The sequence below is a fragment of the Phyllobates terribilis genome, unplaced genomic scaffold, assembly GCF_046119375.1.
Source record: "Phyllobates terribilis strain yellow unplaced genomic scaffold, ASM4611937v1 Scaffold_3__8_contigs__length_932513732, whole genome shotgun sequence".
Classification (NCBI taxonomy): domain Eukaryota; kingdom Metazoa; phylum Chordata; class Amphibia; order Anura; family Dendrobatidae; genus Phyllobates; species Phyllobates terribilis.
This window is the reverse complement of record NW_027362763.1, coordinates 241,771,199-241,790,408: the sequence shown is the minus strand read 5'-3', so window position 1 is coordinate 241,790,408 and position 19,210 is coordinate 241,771,199. Positions and strand designations below refer to the sequence as shown.

The 19,210-nt window shown below is 48.4% G+C and overlaps 1 protein-coding gene across 2 annotated transcripts in view; it reads right to left on the bottom strand.

The window, feature by feature from the left end:
- Positions 1-19,210, bottom strand: part of ATR (ATR checkpoint kinase) — a 130,541-nt gene that overhangs the window by 28,150 nt on the left and 83,181 nt on the right. For both annotated transcript variants that reach the window (XM_073674683.1, XM_073674684.1), the window contains exons 36-40: positions 11,580-11,722; positions 11,300-11,397; positions 10,982-11,214; positions 9,408-9,542; positions 2,631-2,837 (exon numbers count right to left, since the gene is read on the bottom strand). In XM_073674683.1, the coding sequence (XP_073530784.1) occupies positions 2,631-2,837; positions 9,408-9,542; positions 10,982-11,214; positions 11,300-11,397; positions 11,580-11,722 (816 nt within the window). The remainder of the gene's footprint in view (positions 1-2,630; positions 2,838-9,407; positions 9,543-10,981; positions 11,215-11,299; positions 11,398-11,579; positions 11,723-19,210) is intronic.

Sequence of the window (19,210 nt, the reverse complement as noted above, 5' to 3'; positions counted from 1 at the left end):
TGCTATACACGCTGGGGGGGGGCATCTATCACCTGTAGCTAATAAATGTCTCTTCATCCTGTGGAGCCCAACCGCAAGTTAAAGGGAACTACGGAAGGGAGGGATACCTGTATCCAGATGTGGTCGCGACTCCTTCTTCACACTTCTGAAGACTGGCATCAGTATCCCCGGAGATAAGGGGGTCACTGGAATCTTTGCGTCTTCCTTACCCCCATGACACGCCCCGAGACACGCTTGTCTTTTAGACAAGAGAGTGGACGATGTGGGTGACACCACACTGTTGTCTCTGTCCCAAAAGGTGGGAAATCAGGGTGAGTAGTTACACCTTGTTGCCCAAAGTCACAAGCTGTATCAGTAAGAAAAAGTGAAATCATTAGTAAAACACAACAAGATGGTTGAACGCAGACCCATGTCTTGCCTCCTTGGAGGCTAAGCAAAAACTGGTTAGTTCTCTCCCAGTGTGGGTGTAGCCTGCTGGGGAGGTGTTAGCCTTTTTTTGCCTAGTGTCAGCCTCCTACACCCATGGTTTCCTGTGTCCCCAATGAAGCAATGAAAAAACAGCACTCTGAACAGCCAGCTTCTTTAGCAATGACCTTTTGTGGCTTACCCTCCTTGTGGAGTGTGTCAATGACTGCCTTCTGGACATCTGTCAAGTCAGCAGTCTTCCCCATGATTGTGGAGCCTACTGAAACAGACTAAAGGACCTTTTAAAATGCTTAGGAAGCCTTTGCAGGTGTTTTTTTGTTAATTATTCTAATTTACTGAGATAATGACTTGTGTTTTCATTGGCTGTTAGCCATAATCATCAACATTAACAGAAATAAACACTTGCAATAGATCACTCTGTTTGTAATGACTGTATATAATATATGAGTTTCACTTTTTGTATTGAAGAACTGAAATAAATTAACTTTTTGATGATATTCTAATTTTGTGAGAAGCACTTGTATATCCCTAATACCTTCATCAACGTAACATTAAACGGGTTGTCCACTACTTATTATCCCCTCCCCAATGTATCCCCCCGGGGCCCATAAGTGTTTTTGTAAATACCTTCTGTTGCAGTTACTGCCTGTGAGCGGCGCTATCACTGGCCGCTCACAGGCATCACGTGACCCCTGGCTGCAGCTGGCGTTGACATCCACTGACGTCACGTCAAGTCCAGGCTGCAGCCAAGGGTCCCTCTTCCGAGTTCCACGGTGGCTGCTGGGTTGTGGGCAGGGTTATCCCCGCGCGTCATACCCAGCATCCACCGCGCGCTCTCCTTCTCCCCATTCATTCGGAAAGCGCGCAGTGGATGCTGGGTGTGACGTGCGGGGAAACCCCGCCCACAACCCAACAGCCACCACGGGGAGCCCAGCGCTGAGTCGTGACATCAGCATGGGGTCACGTGATGCCTGTAAGGGGCCAGCGATAGCGCCGCTCACAGGCAGAACCTGCAACAGAAGGTATTTACATATGTACTTATGGGCCCCGGGGGGATACATTGGGGTGATAATAAAAAGTTGTGCGCAACTTCTTTACCATATTAAATATTACATCCGACGCTAACGCCTCTGACGCTACTGCGTTGCATCTGATCCAGTCATCCCATTGTTTTACAAATTTGCCAATTGATCCCCTTTTCATATACACCTTTTTCTCCATTAGGATTGTATTGTTTAGGCACTGAATAACTTCTTCAATCAAGGGGGTCTCAAATGTTTTATAACCATAAACCACATCAACATTGAGTGTGCAGGGAAACAACATGTAAAAGCAAGACAGTGCAACATCAAAAATGCAAAGATGATTTTTAACCCTGAATACATGCATGCAAGTTTAAAAAAATGGCTACAGGGGTGGACAACCCCTTTAAGGGCAGAGTGGTATGCCTTCTCTGTGGAAATAACAGCATGTGTGTTCACCTGATCATCGAAGAAATTGAGGAGAAATGGGGTTTTCTGCGCTGCCAGGATTACCAGAAAATGAAACTGGTGGTTTGTCCTGAAGAAGAAGTTTGTTAACTTTGAAATGTGTTAACAATAAACCGCACTAACATTTTCCCTGGTCTCCTGCACCATCCACTGGTGATCCCTGGTCTCATTTACTGGAAATCCCGGCAGCACAGAAAACCCCATTTCTCCTCAAATTCTTCATCCTGAATTTTCTTGGGCGTCTGCAGCAGCCATATTTAAGTGATTTGAGTTGTTGTGGTTACACAACTTCGCCAGGTGAGCTATTCCCTATAGGTTTATATCCTTTTTAACCAGGTTAAGACCAGATTGCTCTATTGATTTCCCAGTCTTTCTTCATTCATCCACCTGATCTTCAGCACTTTGCGCTGTTCATATATACAGAGCATACACAGCTGAGCTCTGTATACAGTGCGCACAATACAACTCCCTAATATATTAAGGTGGTGTCTAAATTGTTGCCCGATAACCACTGTCTATCATGTAATCTAAGGTCTCTATGGAAGATATATCATTAATTAAACACTCAATGACCCCCCCTTGAACAGTGTTTTGGGGGGGTGAGACAGTGTATTTTTCTTCTGCTTGGGCATATACAAGAATTTTTCTACATTTTGTTAAAAAAATAAATAAATAATTTAAAGGCGTTAAAGTTTAAAAAGATAAAAAACTTACAACATCATCAAAGCCAGCAATATAAGCCCAATGTCCAGGAAAGGGGTCATGATCAGCATGGTCTCGCTTTCCAGCTGTAGCAGGCAGCGTGGGGATCATTACTGACTGTAATGGGATTAGTATTTCACTGAATGTCGGCTCTTCCACTAGTTTCTTCAGCAGTCTGAAGTGGACAGTCATACTTAAAGTGCCAGTGTTTCCATCAACCTAAGAAATGTGAAAATGTACACGTGTATACACACATTCAGCGTATCTACAACAGTACTCACATGCTGACATATAAGAACAGTTGTACATATACTGCCATGATTGCAAAAATCACAAAAAAAAGAACCAAAAAAGAAAAACATGAAAAGACAGACAGCATAGTAATGGATGACATACTACTATTATTATTTATTCTGCAGGGCTTTTAATTTTAGGGTTTCAAGGGGTTTTCATGCACTTTAATATTGATATTAATCTACCTTTAAAACTGAGAGGCAGACTGGTACACCAAGGGAGATAAGACACTGCCCGCTAGAGTTTACAATCTAAAAAGGAAGAGGTAAGGGGGAGTAGGTGATTGAAGAAGGGATTGGCAGAGGTTAGACAAGAGGAGAGGTGGGTTAAAAAAAGCAGACTTGAGGGTGTATTGGACGGGTGCTGTAGTGCTGGATGGCAGGGCACGGAGGAGGATGTTGCAGAAAAGGAGATTTTTGTGTACTCACCGTAAAATCTCTTTCTCTTAGCCTCTAACTGGGGGACACAGGACCTTGGGTGTTATGCTGCTGTCCACTAGGAGGCGACACTATGCTTGTCTGAAAAAGATTAAGCGTGGCTCCTCCTCTGCAGTATACACCCCTGGACGGCATCAGCCATCTTCAGTTTTGTGCAAAAGCAGTAGGAGGAACGTAACATAGATAACATAACCATGCCTATAAGAAGGCAACTATGTAAGAACTCAAAGGAAAACCAATATGAGAACTCAACTTAACGGCCCGGAACGGGCAAAGGGTGGGTGCTGTGTCCCCCAATTAGAGGCTAAGAGAAAGAGATTTTACGGTGAGTACACAAAAATCTCCTTTACTCTGTCGCCTCATTGGGGGACACAGGACCTTGGGACGTCCCAAAGCAGTCCCTGGGTGGGAAGCAATGGACGAATATTGTGTAGACGGGTCCCTACAATAGGGGCACCGCCGCCTGCAGAACACGTCTGCCCAGGCTCGCATCTGCTGAGGACTGGGTATGAACGTTGTAGTGTTTTGTAAACGTGTGTAGGCTAGTCCAGGTGGCTGCCTTACACACTTGTTGTGCTGAGGCCTGGTGCCGAATGGCCCAGGAGGCCCCTACCGCACGTGTAGAATGTGCCGTAATACCTGCAGGAATAGGTGAATTTTTGAGGCGGTAGGCCTCTTGTATGGTGGATTTGATCCACCTGGCAAGGGTAGCTTTGGAAGCTGGTAGACCCTTGCGGCCGCCTTCCAGAAGAAGGAAAAGAGAATCAGACTTCCGGAAGGGCGTAGTCCTAGACACATAGATACGCAGTGCCCTGACAAGGTCAAGCGTATGCAAAGCCTTTTCCACTCTATGAACCGGAACCGGACAGAGGGATGGTAGTGAAATTTCTTCGTTGAGATGAAAGCTGGACACAACCTTCGGAAGGAAGGATGGAACCGTACGAAGGACTACCTTGTCCTGGAAAAAAATCAGGAAGGGCTGTCTGCAGGAGAGTGCCGTGAGTTCAGACACCCTGTGTAGCGAGGTGATTACCACGAGGAAAATCACTTTCAGGGATAGAAGACGGAGTGGGACTTCCCTAAGGGGTTCAAAGGGTGTTTCCTGTAATGCTGTCAGCACAAGGTTGAGGTCCCACGCTTCTAGAGGTCTTCTGTAGGGGTGAATCAATCAGGAAACCCCCTGGAGAAATGTTCTTACTTGCGGTTTATGAGCAATGCATTTTTGAAAAAGCACTGAAAGAGCTGACACCTGGCTCTTAAGAGAGGCTAGGGATAGACTGGCTTCCAGACCCGATTGGAGAAAACCGAGCACCCTGGGTAGGGAATAAGGGAGTGGGGTCTGGTTACGAGATTCGCACCAGGTAAAGAAAGTTTTCCAGGTACGGTAGTAGATCTTGGCAGAGGTTGGTTTTCGTGCTCTGATCATGGTTTTAATGACGTCTGGCGAAAAACCTGCCTGGGTTAGAACCCAGGTCTCAATGGCCACGCCGTCAAATTGAGGGCCTCTAAGTTCTGGTGGTAGAACGGGCCTTGTGATAGAAGCTCCGGGCGGTCGGGAAGACGCCAGGGAACGTCTGCTGTGAGTCGCACGATGTCGGCGTACCATGTACGCCTGGGCCAGTCCGGTGCGATTAGGATGGTTGGAACTCCCTCCTGTTTGATCTTTCTCACCACTCTGGAAATCAGGGGGAGAGGTGGAAAAATGTACAGGAGCTGGAACTGGGTCCAGTCCTGAACCAGGGCGTCCGCCGCTAGCGCTCTCGGATCGCGTGTTCTGGCCATGAAGTTGGAGACTTTGGCATTGAGGTGAGACGCCATTAGGTCCACGTCCAGAGTGCCCCAACGATGGCTGATCTGTTGGAAGATTTCGGGATGGAGAGCCCACTCTCCAGAGTCTATTCCTTGCCGGCTGAGGAAGTCTGCTTCCCAGTTGTCTACACCCGGAATGTGGACCGCAGAGATAATGGAGCTCGTTTTCTCCGCCCAGTGAAGGATGCGTGTCACCTCTCGCATCGCTCTGGCACTGCGGGTTCCCCCTTGGTGATTGACATATGCCACGGCCGTGGCATTGTCCGATTGTAATCTGATGTGAGAGGCTGCCAGTAAGTGATGGAACGCCAGGAGGATGGCATGAATCTCCAGGATGTTGATGGGCAAGGTTGCTTCCTCTGGGGACCACTTGCCCTGTGCTCTGTGGTGTAGGTGTACTGCACCCCAACCCGTTAGGCTTGCGTCGGTGGTCAGGACCTTCCATTGACCTGGGAGAAAAGATTTCCCTTTTGTTAGAGAGGTCCGGTTGAGCCACCAGTGAAGGGACTTCATGGTTGACGACGTCATCTGGAACTTCCTGTCGAGAGAAGAAGGGTTCCTGTCCCATGACTTGAGAATGTCTAGTTGGAGAGGTCTGAGGTGAAGCTGGGCAAATGGAACCGCTTCTATTGCCGCCACCATCCGGCCAAGAACTCTCATTGCAAACCGGAGAGATCGAGGGGGTTTGCCGAGAAGGGTGCGAACTCCTAGACGGAGAGGCAGTGCCTTGTCTTTGGGGAGAAGCACTAGGCCCTTGGAGGTATTGAATAGCATTCCCAGGAATGTCAGAGACTGGTTTGGGGTTGGTGATGACTTTTGAAGGTTGACTAACCAACCCAGGCGACTCAGGGTGTCGATTGTGATAGACACACTGAGCTCGCAGTCCTTGAAGGTAGAAGCCTTGACGAGAAGATCGTCGAGGTATGGAAAGACTACTATGCCTCTGGAGTGTAGGACGTGCATGGTGGCTGCCATGACTTTGGTAAACACTCTGGGAGCCGTGGCGAGTCCGAACGGGAGAGCCACAAACTGGTAGTGGTCCTGGTCGATTGCGAACCTGAGAAATCTCTGATGGGCAGGCGCAATCGGTATATGCAGGTATGCATCTTGTATGTCTATGGAGGCGAGATATTCTCCTTTTTCCATAGATGCAATGATTGACCGGAGGGACTCCATACGGAAGTGACGTACTCGTACATATTTGTTGAGTTGTTTTAGGTCTAGTATGGGGCGTACCCCTCCTCCTTTCTTGGGGACTACGAAAAGATTGGAGTAGAACCCCTAGAAGCGCTCGGCTGCTGGAACAGGTATTACGACTCGTGCTTGAAGAAGCGATGAGACCGCTTGGTGGAAGGCGCGAGCTTTTAGTGGCGATTTTGGGGGAACAGATATAAGGAGTCTGTTTGGTGGGTTGGAAGTGAACTCTATTTTGTATCCTGAAGACACTAGTTCCCTGACCCACTTGTCTTCTGTAATAGGTAGCCAGACTTGATGAAAGAGTAAAAGTCGGCCGCCTACAGGTGGAGTGTCTTCCTGAGTCCGTGAGTCATGATGCGAACGCGGGGGCTAGGGAGGCCCCTGTGGTTTCGCAAATTGAGCGAGCCATACTTTCTACCTGCCTGTCTGCTGCATCCCTAAGGGTTGAGCTATCTGGCAGTGAAAGAAGTGTCTGTGCTGCCAGTCTGGAGACTGGGGGGTCCACTGCTGGTGGGTCTGCCCATTCTTTGGTGGTTTCCTTTGGAAAGGGGTAACGGGCCTCCAGAAACTTGCGATTGTTAAGCTTCTTGTGAGGCTGTGAGAATTGTTTTGTAAGGATAGATTTAAATTCTGGATGATCCAAGAAAACCTTAGGTGGTTTCAGAGCTCCTTCAAATGAGATCTTATTTTGTGGTGCGTCCGGGATCGGATCAGAAATGTCCAGCACCCGATGTATGGACGAGATAATGTCCTCAACTAGCGCTGCATTGCTAGGTGGGATTGGAGTTAGGGATCCATCAGTTTCCTTGTCGGAGTCAGAATCGCAGACGCCTTCTGACTCCTGTGTATTACTAAGGTGTGTCCTAGGTGACCCAGAATGAGGTATTTCTCTGGACGGGGATTGGTGCAGAGAAATATCATGTCTGTCCCTGGTAGGGGACTGTGTAGATGACCTGTGACTACGGTATCTCTCCCTAGACAGGGATGACCATGTGCTATGGGATGACGCAGATGAGCGTGACCTATGGGTGCGCTTGCATCCTGACCTTGACATGGATGTGCCTGGGTCAGTGTGTGACTGAGTCCGGCTTTCCCTTTGTTGGGTAGCATCCACAGTCGAGGTATGGCTTTGCAGAGCCTGAAGCAATTTGGAGGTCATGTTATCTATGGACTGTGTCATAGATTGTGACATTTGAGTGACCCATTCCGGCGAAGGATTAGACACTGAAGGGTTGGTAGGGCTACTTGGGACTCCGGCACAGTAGTCTGAGCACAATCCTTGCAATGCGGATATGTGCAGCCGCTGGGAAGAGCATTACTGCAGGCTGTACAGAAAGCGTAAAAGCAGTCCTGCCTGGTTTTCTTAGACTTTGAGCCCGGCATAGTGCACCTGGAGTGGCTATGCAAGAGGGCTAACTGTGCAGAGGAGGATACAGAGTAATAAAATTCACAGTTGAGGTAACTCAGACCGTGAACTTACCCCACCAATGTGCCCCTCTGAACAGCGCTGATAGAGCTTGGTCCTGTGCCTCCCCGGAGACTTGGCTGGCCTGTATGCGTCCTGCAGCTTAATATGGCCGCCGTGGCTCTTCTCCTGCTTGTAGAGATGAAGGAGAAGGGGGGCGGAACGCTGCAAGGGCGGCAGTTGCTATGGAGATGCGCGCCCTGCAGCCTAGATCCGCCCCCTGTCTGACACCGCAGTGAGTCAAAATCGTCATCCGGGGGGCGGGCGGAAAATGGGCGGCGGCTTCGGTAAGGCCGAAGCCGCTGTGTAAATTTGTTTTCTATGCCCCAAAGGGCTCCAGGCCAGCGCGGTAGTCCGGGGGATGGGGGGGGTGTCGGATCAGAACCGGACCCCCCCGGATTGAAAGGCAGAATGGCGGTGGGGACATAAGTGGAAGGGGGTCTCTGAAAAGAGTCCCCCTTAGGCGCTTAACATGAAAAGCTGCCGCAGGTGCAGGGCCTGTGAAGGCCTGTGCCTGTGTGTGCCATGGCTGCCTGCACTCCCCCTGGCTCCTACAGGGTCCCACAGACAGACTGGGGCTCCTGTATTGCTGCTGGACCTCGGCTGCAGTGTGCTGGCTGGTGAGAGCTGCAGATGCTGCCGTCCAGGCCCTACCTGATGTGGTCTCAACCTAATACCCCCAGGGGGGATTAGGGAGGGTGCCGCTGTCACCTGTCAAGGGGCTTTGTCCTCGCCTCGACTTCGGACCAAGACCAAGGGAATTGGGGAAGGAGGGGGGTTCTCAACTTCGAGCCTGACCGGGGGGGCCGGAGAAGGAGCAGCATGGTGGTTACGCCATCTCAACTTCAACTGTGCACCCCTAATAGGGAGCAGAGGAAGGAGCCATGCCAGGGGTCTATATAGAGACCCTCTTTTCTTCATCTGTAATCCCGTGCTGAAGCGAGGGACGAGTGAAGGTCTGAGGTGTGCCTCCTTGCGACACTAAGCAAAAACTGAAGATGGCTGATGCCGTCCAGGGGTGTATACTGCAGAGGAGGAGCCACGCTTAATCTTTTTCAGATAAGCATAGTGTCGCCTCCTAGTGGACAGCAGCATAACACCCAAGGTCCTGTGTCCCCCAATGAGGCGACAGAGTAAAATAAACTTAATTTACATTCTAGATAACCAGAGAACTAGTAAATAGAAAAAGCTTTAAGGGTGCTTTCACACTGTGTTCTGGCACCCATTTGTTGGTACTATTGGGGCTTAACCCCTCCCCCCCGCAAAATGGTATTCGGGCGTATGTACCAATGGGGCTGCAGACTATAATGGTGCAGGCAGATCAAACATGTGCCTCTGTTGTGCATCATTTTTGTATATGCCTACTGGAGATGGACACCCAGTGCAGACTACTACATCTCAGCGTCCACCTCCAGTAAGTGTATACACCCGAAAATAATGCTTGTCAGAGCACATCATTATAGTCTATGTCCCCATTGGCACATACGCTGGAATTCCGTTTTGCAGGGGGTTTGGATGTAAGCCCTAACGGGACCCACGAACAGGTGCCAGAACCCAGTGTGAAAGCACCCTAAGCACTGTACTTACTGGCTTATTGCACAGTTCAAGAAGCTTGTCCGTGAGTCGGGTTGCATCTCCTATAAATTTCCCAAGAGCAGGCTTCATCTGAATTGATTTATCAAGTATTTCCTTGCATCTGTTTACACGCATAGGATAAGAAGACTGTGTGGAAACAATAAGAGTCCATCAGACAATCAAGCATTCCCATTCAATTAGGTATATAATCAGACTCCATTGTCTGTGTGCTTAGGAAAGTTCTAATAGCTCAGCTTCAGAAAGTGACAGGCACTATCCTACAACATGTTTTCCCACCACACTCAAGAGCACTGCGCTCCCTGTCCAAACTCCTGTGCACCATTAGCGCCCAGTATGAGCTCCCCATATTCCTACATTAATAAACCGCCAAAACTCTAGGTCTTTGCTGAGACTTAGGCTTTATTCACACATCTCTATTTCATCAGTATTTGTATGCCAAAACCAGGAGTGTCTCCAAAACACAAAACAGGTGTCAATTATAGTTTTTTTTCTGCAAGTTCCATTCCTGGCTTTGGTATACAAATACTGATGAAAAATACTGACATGCGACTAAGCCCTAAGGAATCATAGAATGTTAAGAGTTGGAGGGGACCTTCAGAGTCATCGTGTCCAACCCCCTGCTCATACAGGATTGACTAAACCATCTCAGACAGATGTCTGTCCAGCCTCTGTTTGAAGACTTCCAGTGAAGGAGAACTCACCACCTCTCGTGGCCGCCTGTTCCACTCATTGATCACCCTCACTGTCAAAAAGTTTTTTCTAATATCTAATCTGTATCTTCTCCCTTTCAGTTCATTCCATTTTCTCATGTTTCCATGTGCAAATGAGAATAAGGATATCCCTCTACACTGTGACATCCCTTCACATATTTGTAGACAGCTATTAAGTCTCCTCTTAGCCTTCTTTTTTGCAGGTCTTTTAACCCTTCATCGCTGGACAGTTTTCAGTCCGCTCACCATCCTGGTAGTTCTTCTCTGAACTTGCTCCAGTTTTTTAATGTCTTTTTTAAAATGTGGTGGCCAGAACTGGACACAGTATTCCAGATGAGGCCTGACCAAGGAGGAGTAGAGGGGGATAATTACTTCACGTGATCTAGGCTCTATGCTTCTCTTAATACATCCTAGAACTGTGTTTGCCTTTTTGCAGCTGCATCACACTGTTGACTCATGTGCAGTCTGTGATCTATTAGTACACCCAAGTCTTTTTCACACGTGCTGTTGCTTAGTTCTATTCCTCCCATTCTGTAAAATTTTTAAAACTGTAAAACAGTGATGCTCTGCTTTCAGTAGGTAAATCTCTGTACCTCTCCTCTAGAACAGATCTGCATGTGTGTTCTGGCAATATACATAAACACACAGCATCTATGCTCTGTGTAATCTAGGCTAAAAGCTTTGGCATTTGTTCTAATTTTTTTCAGAGAGTGCAGAGTTTCTGAACAATTACAACAGGGATTCCCATCTAATCTAGAGCTAGCAGTAACAGACCCTACGATAGTTTACAGCCAGAATTGTGATGCTAGTTAGGAGTTACATTATCCACACATGTGTGGTGATAGTCAGCATTACCTTAGACACAGCAGTCATCATCCACATTGCCTGCTGAGGATATGCCACAAAGACCTTTGCTACAATTTCCATCAGTACGGCAAACACCTCATCATGAGAGTGACAGATGCGGGAGATCAGCTGTGAGAAGGCTGTGAGGAACTGATATGGCGCCAGATGATTCTTATGTTCAGTAATGGCCTTGTGAATTTTTATCAAATCACTTTTCAATTGCTGACGATCTGCCCGGCCAGCTGAAATATGCCACGTAGCATAAAGAAAATTAGAATTATTCTGCCACCTTAAAATATTTACATGGCAACGATATAACATTCATACCTTTATCCCATTCATAGGCTTTAGCTCCAAAGTCAAGCCACAAAGACAACATGCGAGGCATTGACTGATAGATAAACTGGTTTCCATACTGCAATGACCTAATAGAAAAGTGAAGACTACATTCTTTAATCAAAACATTTCAATACTGACATGGTTAATTTGTAATTAAATGTTAAAATGGGAAGGTATAATTAACAATTACTACTACACAGTGACCAATAACTACTAACTATAAGCCAACTCTTCATAGATTTCAATAGAAAATAGCTCAAGTAGTCACCTCCCAAAGTGATACACTATGTAACGTATCAGGTCGCCCTGTTTTTCCATCTTGCTTTCGGTCACCATAGGCATCAGTTTGTCATAATACTTGGCAAGGTAAAAGTGTCCATCTTCCCATTCTGGGAGCACACTGGTTACATCCTAAGGATAACAGAAAAACACACATTGAGAATTATAGAAATTAAAAATAGATCTACTTTTATTCCCAGAGATCGAGCCACTCTTATCACATATAGGCTGAAGTACAATACCAGACACAGCTCATGGACGTTATTTCTAAGGGGGCAAGGGGGGGGGGGGGTAAACCCTTTTTCTAATCCTTTACAATGGCTATAAAGAAAAATTGAGATTTTTTACAAATGTTATTTTACTTTAAAATTGTTGTGTTACATCCCCCCATACTGGTGCACCCTGAGCAGGTTATTCGTACTAATGGTAGGAAGAGAAGCATCATAATCGGGGGTGTAGAATACATACCTTCTCTGTTTACAATCAGACAAGCTCATTATATTCGGAGACTTTCATGCCAGAGTGGGAACAGACTATCAAAACTGGGAAGGAGTCATTGGGAGACACAGCATTGACAAGTGTAACACCAATGGCCTTCTGCTCCTCAAGGCACATGACCTTGTCATCACCAACAATTGGTTCCGTCTACCCATTCGCAAGAAGACATCGTGGATGCACCCAAGCTCGAGGCACTGGCATCTCATTGACTATGTCATTGCCAGGAAGAGGGATAGATGGACTTTAGAGTAACAAGAGCCATGTGTGGTGCAAACTGCTGGACTGACCACTGCCTCATTATGTCTAGATGCAGGCTTCGTATCCTGCCATTGAGAAGACCCCAAGGGTAGAAGACTACAAAGAGGCTGAATGTCTTCTAGCTGCAAAGCAGAAGACTGCAGAGGAATTTGCCAATGATCTTGATAGCCGACTGTCAAACACACTGCAGTTAGACAAGACCAGTGTTGAAGAACAGTGGACGACTCTTAGGCTATGTGCCCACGATGCAGAAATGCTCCGGATTTTTTCCTCAGCGTTTCTGCATCTTCCTGGCAGAAAAAATGCATGCGGATTTTACATGCGTTTTTTCTGCTAGGTACAAGTGTTTATCCCGCATTTTTCACATGCGATTTCGCAAGCGCTTTTTCAAGCGATTTTAGCATCACTTGGAAAAGTGCTTGACAACTTCATCACACTATATAAATCCATGCAAACAGCATGGATTTATATAGTGTGACCAAATTAATAGGTAAAAAATAAACATTATACTCACCTTCTGATGGCCCCCGGTCTCCTTCTCCGGTGCGTCGGGCGGCTCGCAGTGGTCTAAAAGGACCTTCCATGACGTCATTTAGTTATGTGACAGGTCACGCGACCGCCGACGTCAGTGGTCGCGTGACCTGTCACATGACTAAATGATGTCATGGAAGGTCCTTTTAGACCATCGCGAGCCGCTGGGCAGCCAGGATGCATCGCTGAGGAGACCGGGGGCCATCAGAAGGTGAGTATAATGTATATTTTTTATTTTAAATTCTTTTTTTTACAGGTACTATGGTATCCGGGTCTTGGGGGAGAGTCTCCTCTTCTCCAGACCTGGATACCATCCGCACATTGAATCGCTTAATATCCGCATGTGCACATGTAGTCATGCGGATATTATGCGATTCAATGCAAGTGAATGGCGGCGAAAACGCTGCGATTCCGCAAAATTAATGGTAGTGCTGCGATTTTTCCGTAATGATAATCCGCAGCGGAAATTTCCGCAGCATGTGCACAGCACATGCGGATTATCATTGGGGAACATTGCAGACCTTCTACCAAGCTTTTTTTAAGCGTTTCCGCGGCGGAAATGCCGCTGCGGAAATGCTTTAAAAAACGCATCGTGGGCACACAACCTTAAAGATATTTACAATACTGTCCTAGAACATCTCGGACCAGCAGCCCGAAGTAACCAAGATTGGTTCATTGAAAACGACAAAGAAATAAAGGCACTCCTAGAAGAGAAACATCAGCAGTACAAAGCACATCAAAACTACCCCAAGTCGCTAGCCAAGCAGGATGCCTTCATCAGCACAAAAATAAAGGCACAGATAAAGCTAAGCGAGATGCAGGACACCTGGTCCAGCAAGAAGTATGACGAAATCCAGGGCTATGTAGACAGCCGTGACCTCAAGCGCTTCTATGATGCGCTAAAGGCTTTATATGGACCCCAATCCAACTTCTCATCTCTCCTCAACGCAGACGGAACTAAGCTGCTGACAGAAAAGAAACAGATTCTGGAACAGTGGGCTGAGCACGTCAACAGTGTCCTTAATTGCTATGCCATTATAAACAACGAGGTAAATGCTTGCCAGCCCCAAGTAGAAATCAACAAGGACCTTGATGTTCTTCCTAGTGAAGATGAAGTCAGGAAGGCAGTAAAACAACTTTCCTGTGGCAAATCAACAGGAAACTATGCTATACCTGTCGAGTTATACAAAACAGGAGGCCCTATCCTGATACAAATGATGACTGAACTATTCCAGTCCATGTGGTAAAAGGAACAGGTTCCGCAACAGCTGAAAGATGTCAGCATAATCCACATCTACAAGAAAAAAGGCAACCGCAAATCTTGGAACAATCATTGAGGCATCTCCCATCTGTCCACTGCTGGGAAGATTCTTACACCACCTTGAGCAAGGTCTACTACCTGAAAGCCACTGCGGCTTCCATGTGGAACGTGGGAAGGCAGATATGGTCTTTGCAGCGTGTCAACTCCAGGAAACGTGCCAGGAGCAATGCAGCGACCTTTTCATAACCTTAGTCGACTTGACCAAGGCTTTCGACACAGTCAGCAGAGACAGCCTGGAAAATTATGACAAAGTTTGGCTACCCGAGAAAGTTCATCACAGTAGTCCGGTAGCTCCATGATGGTATGAGGGTGAAGGTCCTGAATGATGGAGATGAATCGGAGGCCTTCCCAGTTACAAATGGCGTAAAGCAAGGCTGTGTACTTGCCCCGACCCTGTTCAGTATGCCATTTTCTGCCATGTAGAGAGAAGCCTTTAGCAACTGTAAAGACGGAATTCATGTCAGATACAGGACTGACTGCAAGGCGCATGAAGGCTCCTATAAAGGTGCATGAGACTGTTATCCGTGAGTTGTTTGCTGATGACAGCACACAGAGCAGCAGAAGTAGTATGGAACGGACCGTTTTTCACAAGCTTACGACAACTTTGGTCTCGTTATCAATACTAGAAAGACCGAAGTTATGTACCAACCTGCACCAGGAAAACCATACCAGCAGCCGTGCATTATGGTGATGGAGTACAACGTCAAAGCAGTTGACAACTTCACCTACCTGGGCAGCACACTGTCGTGCGCAGTGACCATAGACGCTGAGGTCAACAACAGAATTGCCAAAGCCAGCATCACCTTCGGGAGACTGCATAAGAACGTCTGGGAATGAAGGGGACTCAGCCTTACCACTAAGTTGAAGGTTCACCGTGCGGTGGTCCTTACCATACTTCTCTATGCCAGCGAGACCTGGACTGTCTAAAGGCGTCATGCCAAACAGCTCAATCACTTTCACCTGAGCTGTCTCCGCAGACTTCTCCACATCAGGTGGCAAGACAATGTTCCCGACACTGCAATCCTGGAACAATCTGGGCTCGGCAGCGTTTACACTCTTCTGCTGACCGACCAAGCCTGGTGGGCTGGACATGTGGTCAGGATGCCAGACAGCCGATTGCCTAAACAACTGCTGTACAGAGAAATGTGTAAGGGAAAGCAGGGAAAGACTGCCTTAAAGCATCTCTCAAAAACCTTGGTGTAAACATCAACGAATGTGAGAAGCTGGTCCTTGACCGTTTAGCTTGGTGAAGCAGGATCACCTCAGGAGCATGTACAGATGAAGATAGGAGAATCTCTGGGGCAAAAAGAGAACGAGTTTGCGCAAGGCACATGCGGCATCTACTGTGCCGATCACATCTAGTTACATATGTCATGTATGTGGGGGAGCCTTTAGGGCCAGGATTGGCTGCATCAGTCACCTCTGGACCCACAGCCACTGATCCTCCTCTAAACCCTGAAGTCATGATCATCTTCGACTACGAAGGACGAACAGCAGAAACTCTGCTTCTCTATCGCTTCATTGGGGGACAAAAAAAACATGGTGTAAGCTGCCACTAGGAGGCTGCCATTAATGCACAAAAAAAGTTAGCTCCTCCCGAGCAGTGTACACCCCACCGACTGGCATTAAGTTAATCAGCTTAGCTTAGTGTCAGTGAGAGGTGGGCATGGGTCTTTTACTAGACCCAGATTTACCTCGGTTTTGGGCGTATTCTTGTAATCTCTCCCTCCTCTTTTTCAGGAAGTACTTCTCCCAGATTACCTCTGGAGGGATACAGTGTGCAACGGTCACACTGTACTTCCCACATACAGGCTATGAGTACGGCGTGTACTGCCACTCCATATCCTCATAGGCCTATCAGCCAGGACCCCCAGCCCCTAACACTTCAAGCGTGTGCAGGTGATCTGACCATCGGTCCTCGTCCCCTCTCCTGCCCGCTCACCCACCAGAGCCTGACGGCTTCAGGATGGATGGACGTCCATCACCGTAAGAGACCCGGACGTCTTCTGACCCATTACATATTCAGGGATGGAGAAGTACTTTTTCCTTCTCTCCATCAGGTTACTGATCCAGAGGTGATGAGGAAAAGTCGAATATAGAGATGATGAAGACGAAAGTAGATCAGAAGAAAGAAGACAGAATATTCAGGTTTTGTGTGTTTTCCTCCCCTGCAGCAGGAATCGTGTTCCTCCCTTCAGCAGGACTGTACTGGGGCCTTGCCTTTAAATGCAGCAGGTCTGCCCTGGGCTTATGTTCCCCTGTAGCAGGATTCTCCCGGGGCATGGGCGCCCCTGCAGCAGGATTCTCCCTGGGCATATCGCCCCTGCCTCAGCACTGCCCCGGGGCCGGTCTGTTTGGGCTCTGGACCCCTTCCAGGCCTCCCTCTCTCCTTCCCTTTGTAGGCCTCCGCGCCGCACCTCGCACTCCAGCGGCCTGGCTTTTCAATTTAGTCCCCGTATTCACCGCGGCCTAGCTGCTGCGGTTAGCTCTGCCCTCCGCTGTGTCCTCATCGGATGGGCTTCTCTCCCGCCCGATGTAACAAAGCCCACCTCCTTCATCTGTTTTGCCTTGGTCCCCACAACGCCCGCCCCCTTACAGTAGCGCGAACTCTGCGCGCTCTTTTCACTGCAGGAGTCCCTCCACTTCCTCCTTCTTTCCCCCAACGCCGCCATTCACCGGCATCCGGACAGCCTGCTTCCCACTGAGGTCGTCCTGATCCCTGAAGTCACCCTGAGCTCGCCCAGGATCATCTCTAACAGCGTATTCAAGGACTACCATCACCAATCTTCAGCCTCTCATCGCTTTGGGTAAGCTCTGCACTGCAGACTGACCCTCTCCTCAGCTCTTTCCTGTCCCCTTACCTTCTGGCATTAGTTAGTGGCTCTGTCTCCCTTCCTATCATGTCTAAGTGTAAAGGAGAGCGCTCTCGTCCTCCGGCCTCTACCACTCTGGTAAAGCACTTTATCTGTTCTTCATCTAAATGCAGACTCCTTTCAGGTCAGACTTCTTCCCTTTGTCAGGACTGCAGCAATCCTCCTGCCCCCGCTACCCAAGAGGCTGCGTCAGGAGAGTGTGTTCCCCCATCCCAGGGTGGGCAACTTCCCTGTTACCCTGGTAAGGTCTGCAACCGTCTGTATCTCAAACCCTGGTATCCGCACTAAATTACCTACCCCTGCTTCCGCCCAGGTTCAGCCTGCCAAGATTGACCATAAGAGATCTAGGGAGGAAGACCGTTCCGGGTCCTCCTCTCGCTCCCTCACTCCTCACGGTCCTTCCCAGCGGCCAGCCTCGTCTTCTCGGCTTACCCACCGAGTCAGACTCTGATACGGTCACAGATCCTGACTCGGACATGGACTCCGATCAGGCTTCTAACATGTGGGACATAGTCCAAAGTTTTAATGTAGCGGTCAACCAGACGTTTAACATCAAGGACTCCGCTACGGAACCCGCAGAACAGGCGGTTTCATTTAGACGGTGTAGACCGACCCCCACTGCCCATAAGGAATTTGAAGAGGCCCTTTCCAGGGAGCGAGAACACCCAACCAGACACTTTCAAAGAGGAAAACGTCTTGGCATCCTGTATCCCTTTGTCTCTGACCTTGCTGAGAACTGGATCGCATACCCAAAGGTGGACCCTCCAGTCTCTAGGCTATCTACCAACACTGTACTTCCCCTCATGGACGGAGTGTCGCTTAAGGACTCTACCGACAGGCTCAAAGAGTCGTTTGCCAAATCAGCCTTTGAAGAGGCCTCTTCCAGTTTGTGCCCTGCCTTTGCCACCACATGGGTGTCAAAGTCCATCTCTGAATGGGTTATAAGCAACTCCGTCAAGGCATCCTCACTGGAGCTCGGCCTGAGGAGTTAGCCGATTTGGCAGACCAGATATCTCATGCCGGAAAGTACAAGGTGTCGGCCTCCTTGAACACTGCTTCATGTGCTGCCCAAGCGACCAGTAATATCGTGGCCATACGCAGAACCATCTGGCTAAAAGCGTGGCAGGTGGACCTGTACCCTGTCCTCTAAGAAGTCCCTCACTAATTTGCCCTTTCAGGGATTAATGCTATTTGGTACCAAGCTGGACCGAGCTCTCTCCTCCCACAGACGAAACCTCATCGCCCTTCCCCAAAGAGTTCTTTTCGTCCCTTTCAGCGTTTTTCACCCGCGGATGAACCCTCACGCCGAGAGAGGTCGCAGCCACGCCAAGTTCGAAAAAGGGCTTGCTTTAAACCAACACACTCATGGCGTCCCCACAATGCTGATCCTCCAGGACCTGATCTGGTAGGTTCTCTTCTGCATGACTCCGTACCACCCAGGGATTCCTTCAAGCTGGGCGGTCGTCGTCTGTATTTCAGAGACGTCTGGCTAGCTTCCGTGGAGGGTGCCTGGGTCAGAGAAGTTGTATCTTCAGGATACAAGATAGATTTTTCATCTCACGGCCCCGAGACCGCTTCTTCGAATGCCGCCCTCCAAGGGATCCTTCCCTGGTCCCGGGTTTTTTCTCGGCCATCGCCGCCCTACTCAAATCAGGCGTCATCGTTCCTATTCCACCACAGGAGTGCTTCACAGGTTTTTATTCAAACCTCTTTGTGGTCTCAAAGAATGACGGGTCCGTTCCACCCATCCTGGATTTAAAGTTACTAAACAGAAGGGTTCGTATTCATCATTTCTGAATCAAATTCAGTAATTGCTTCCATGGAGTAGCAAGAGTTCATGTGCTCCATAGACATCCAAGACGCCTACCTTCACGTCCCTATCTTCCCAGGGCACCAGAGGTACCTGCACTTTGCGGTACATCAAGATCACTTCCAGTTAGTCACCCTGCCGTTTAGCCCCTCTACCGCTCCCAGAGTCTTCACAAAGATTATGGCAGCGGTAATGGCCCTTCTTCGAGTCAGGAGCCTGGTAGTTATCCCCTATCTCAATGACATTCTCATCAAGGCTCCATCCTTCTCTCTCACCCAGGAGAGTCTTTCCATCGCTCTAGATACTCTGTCTCGGCTGGTTAGTCAACA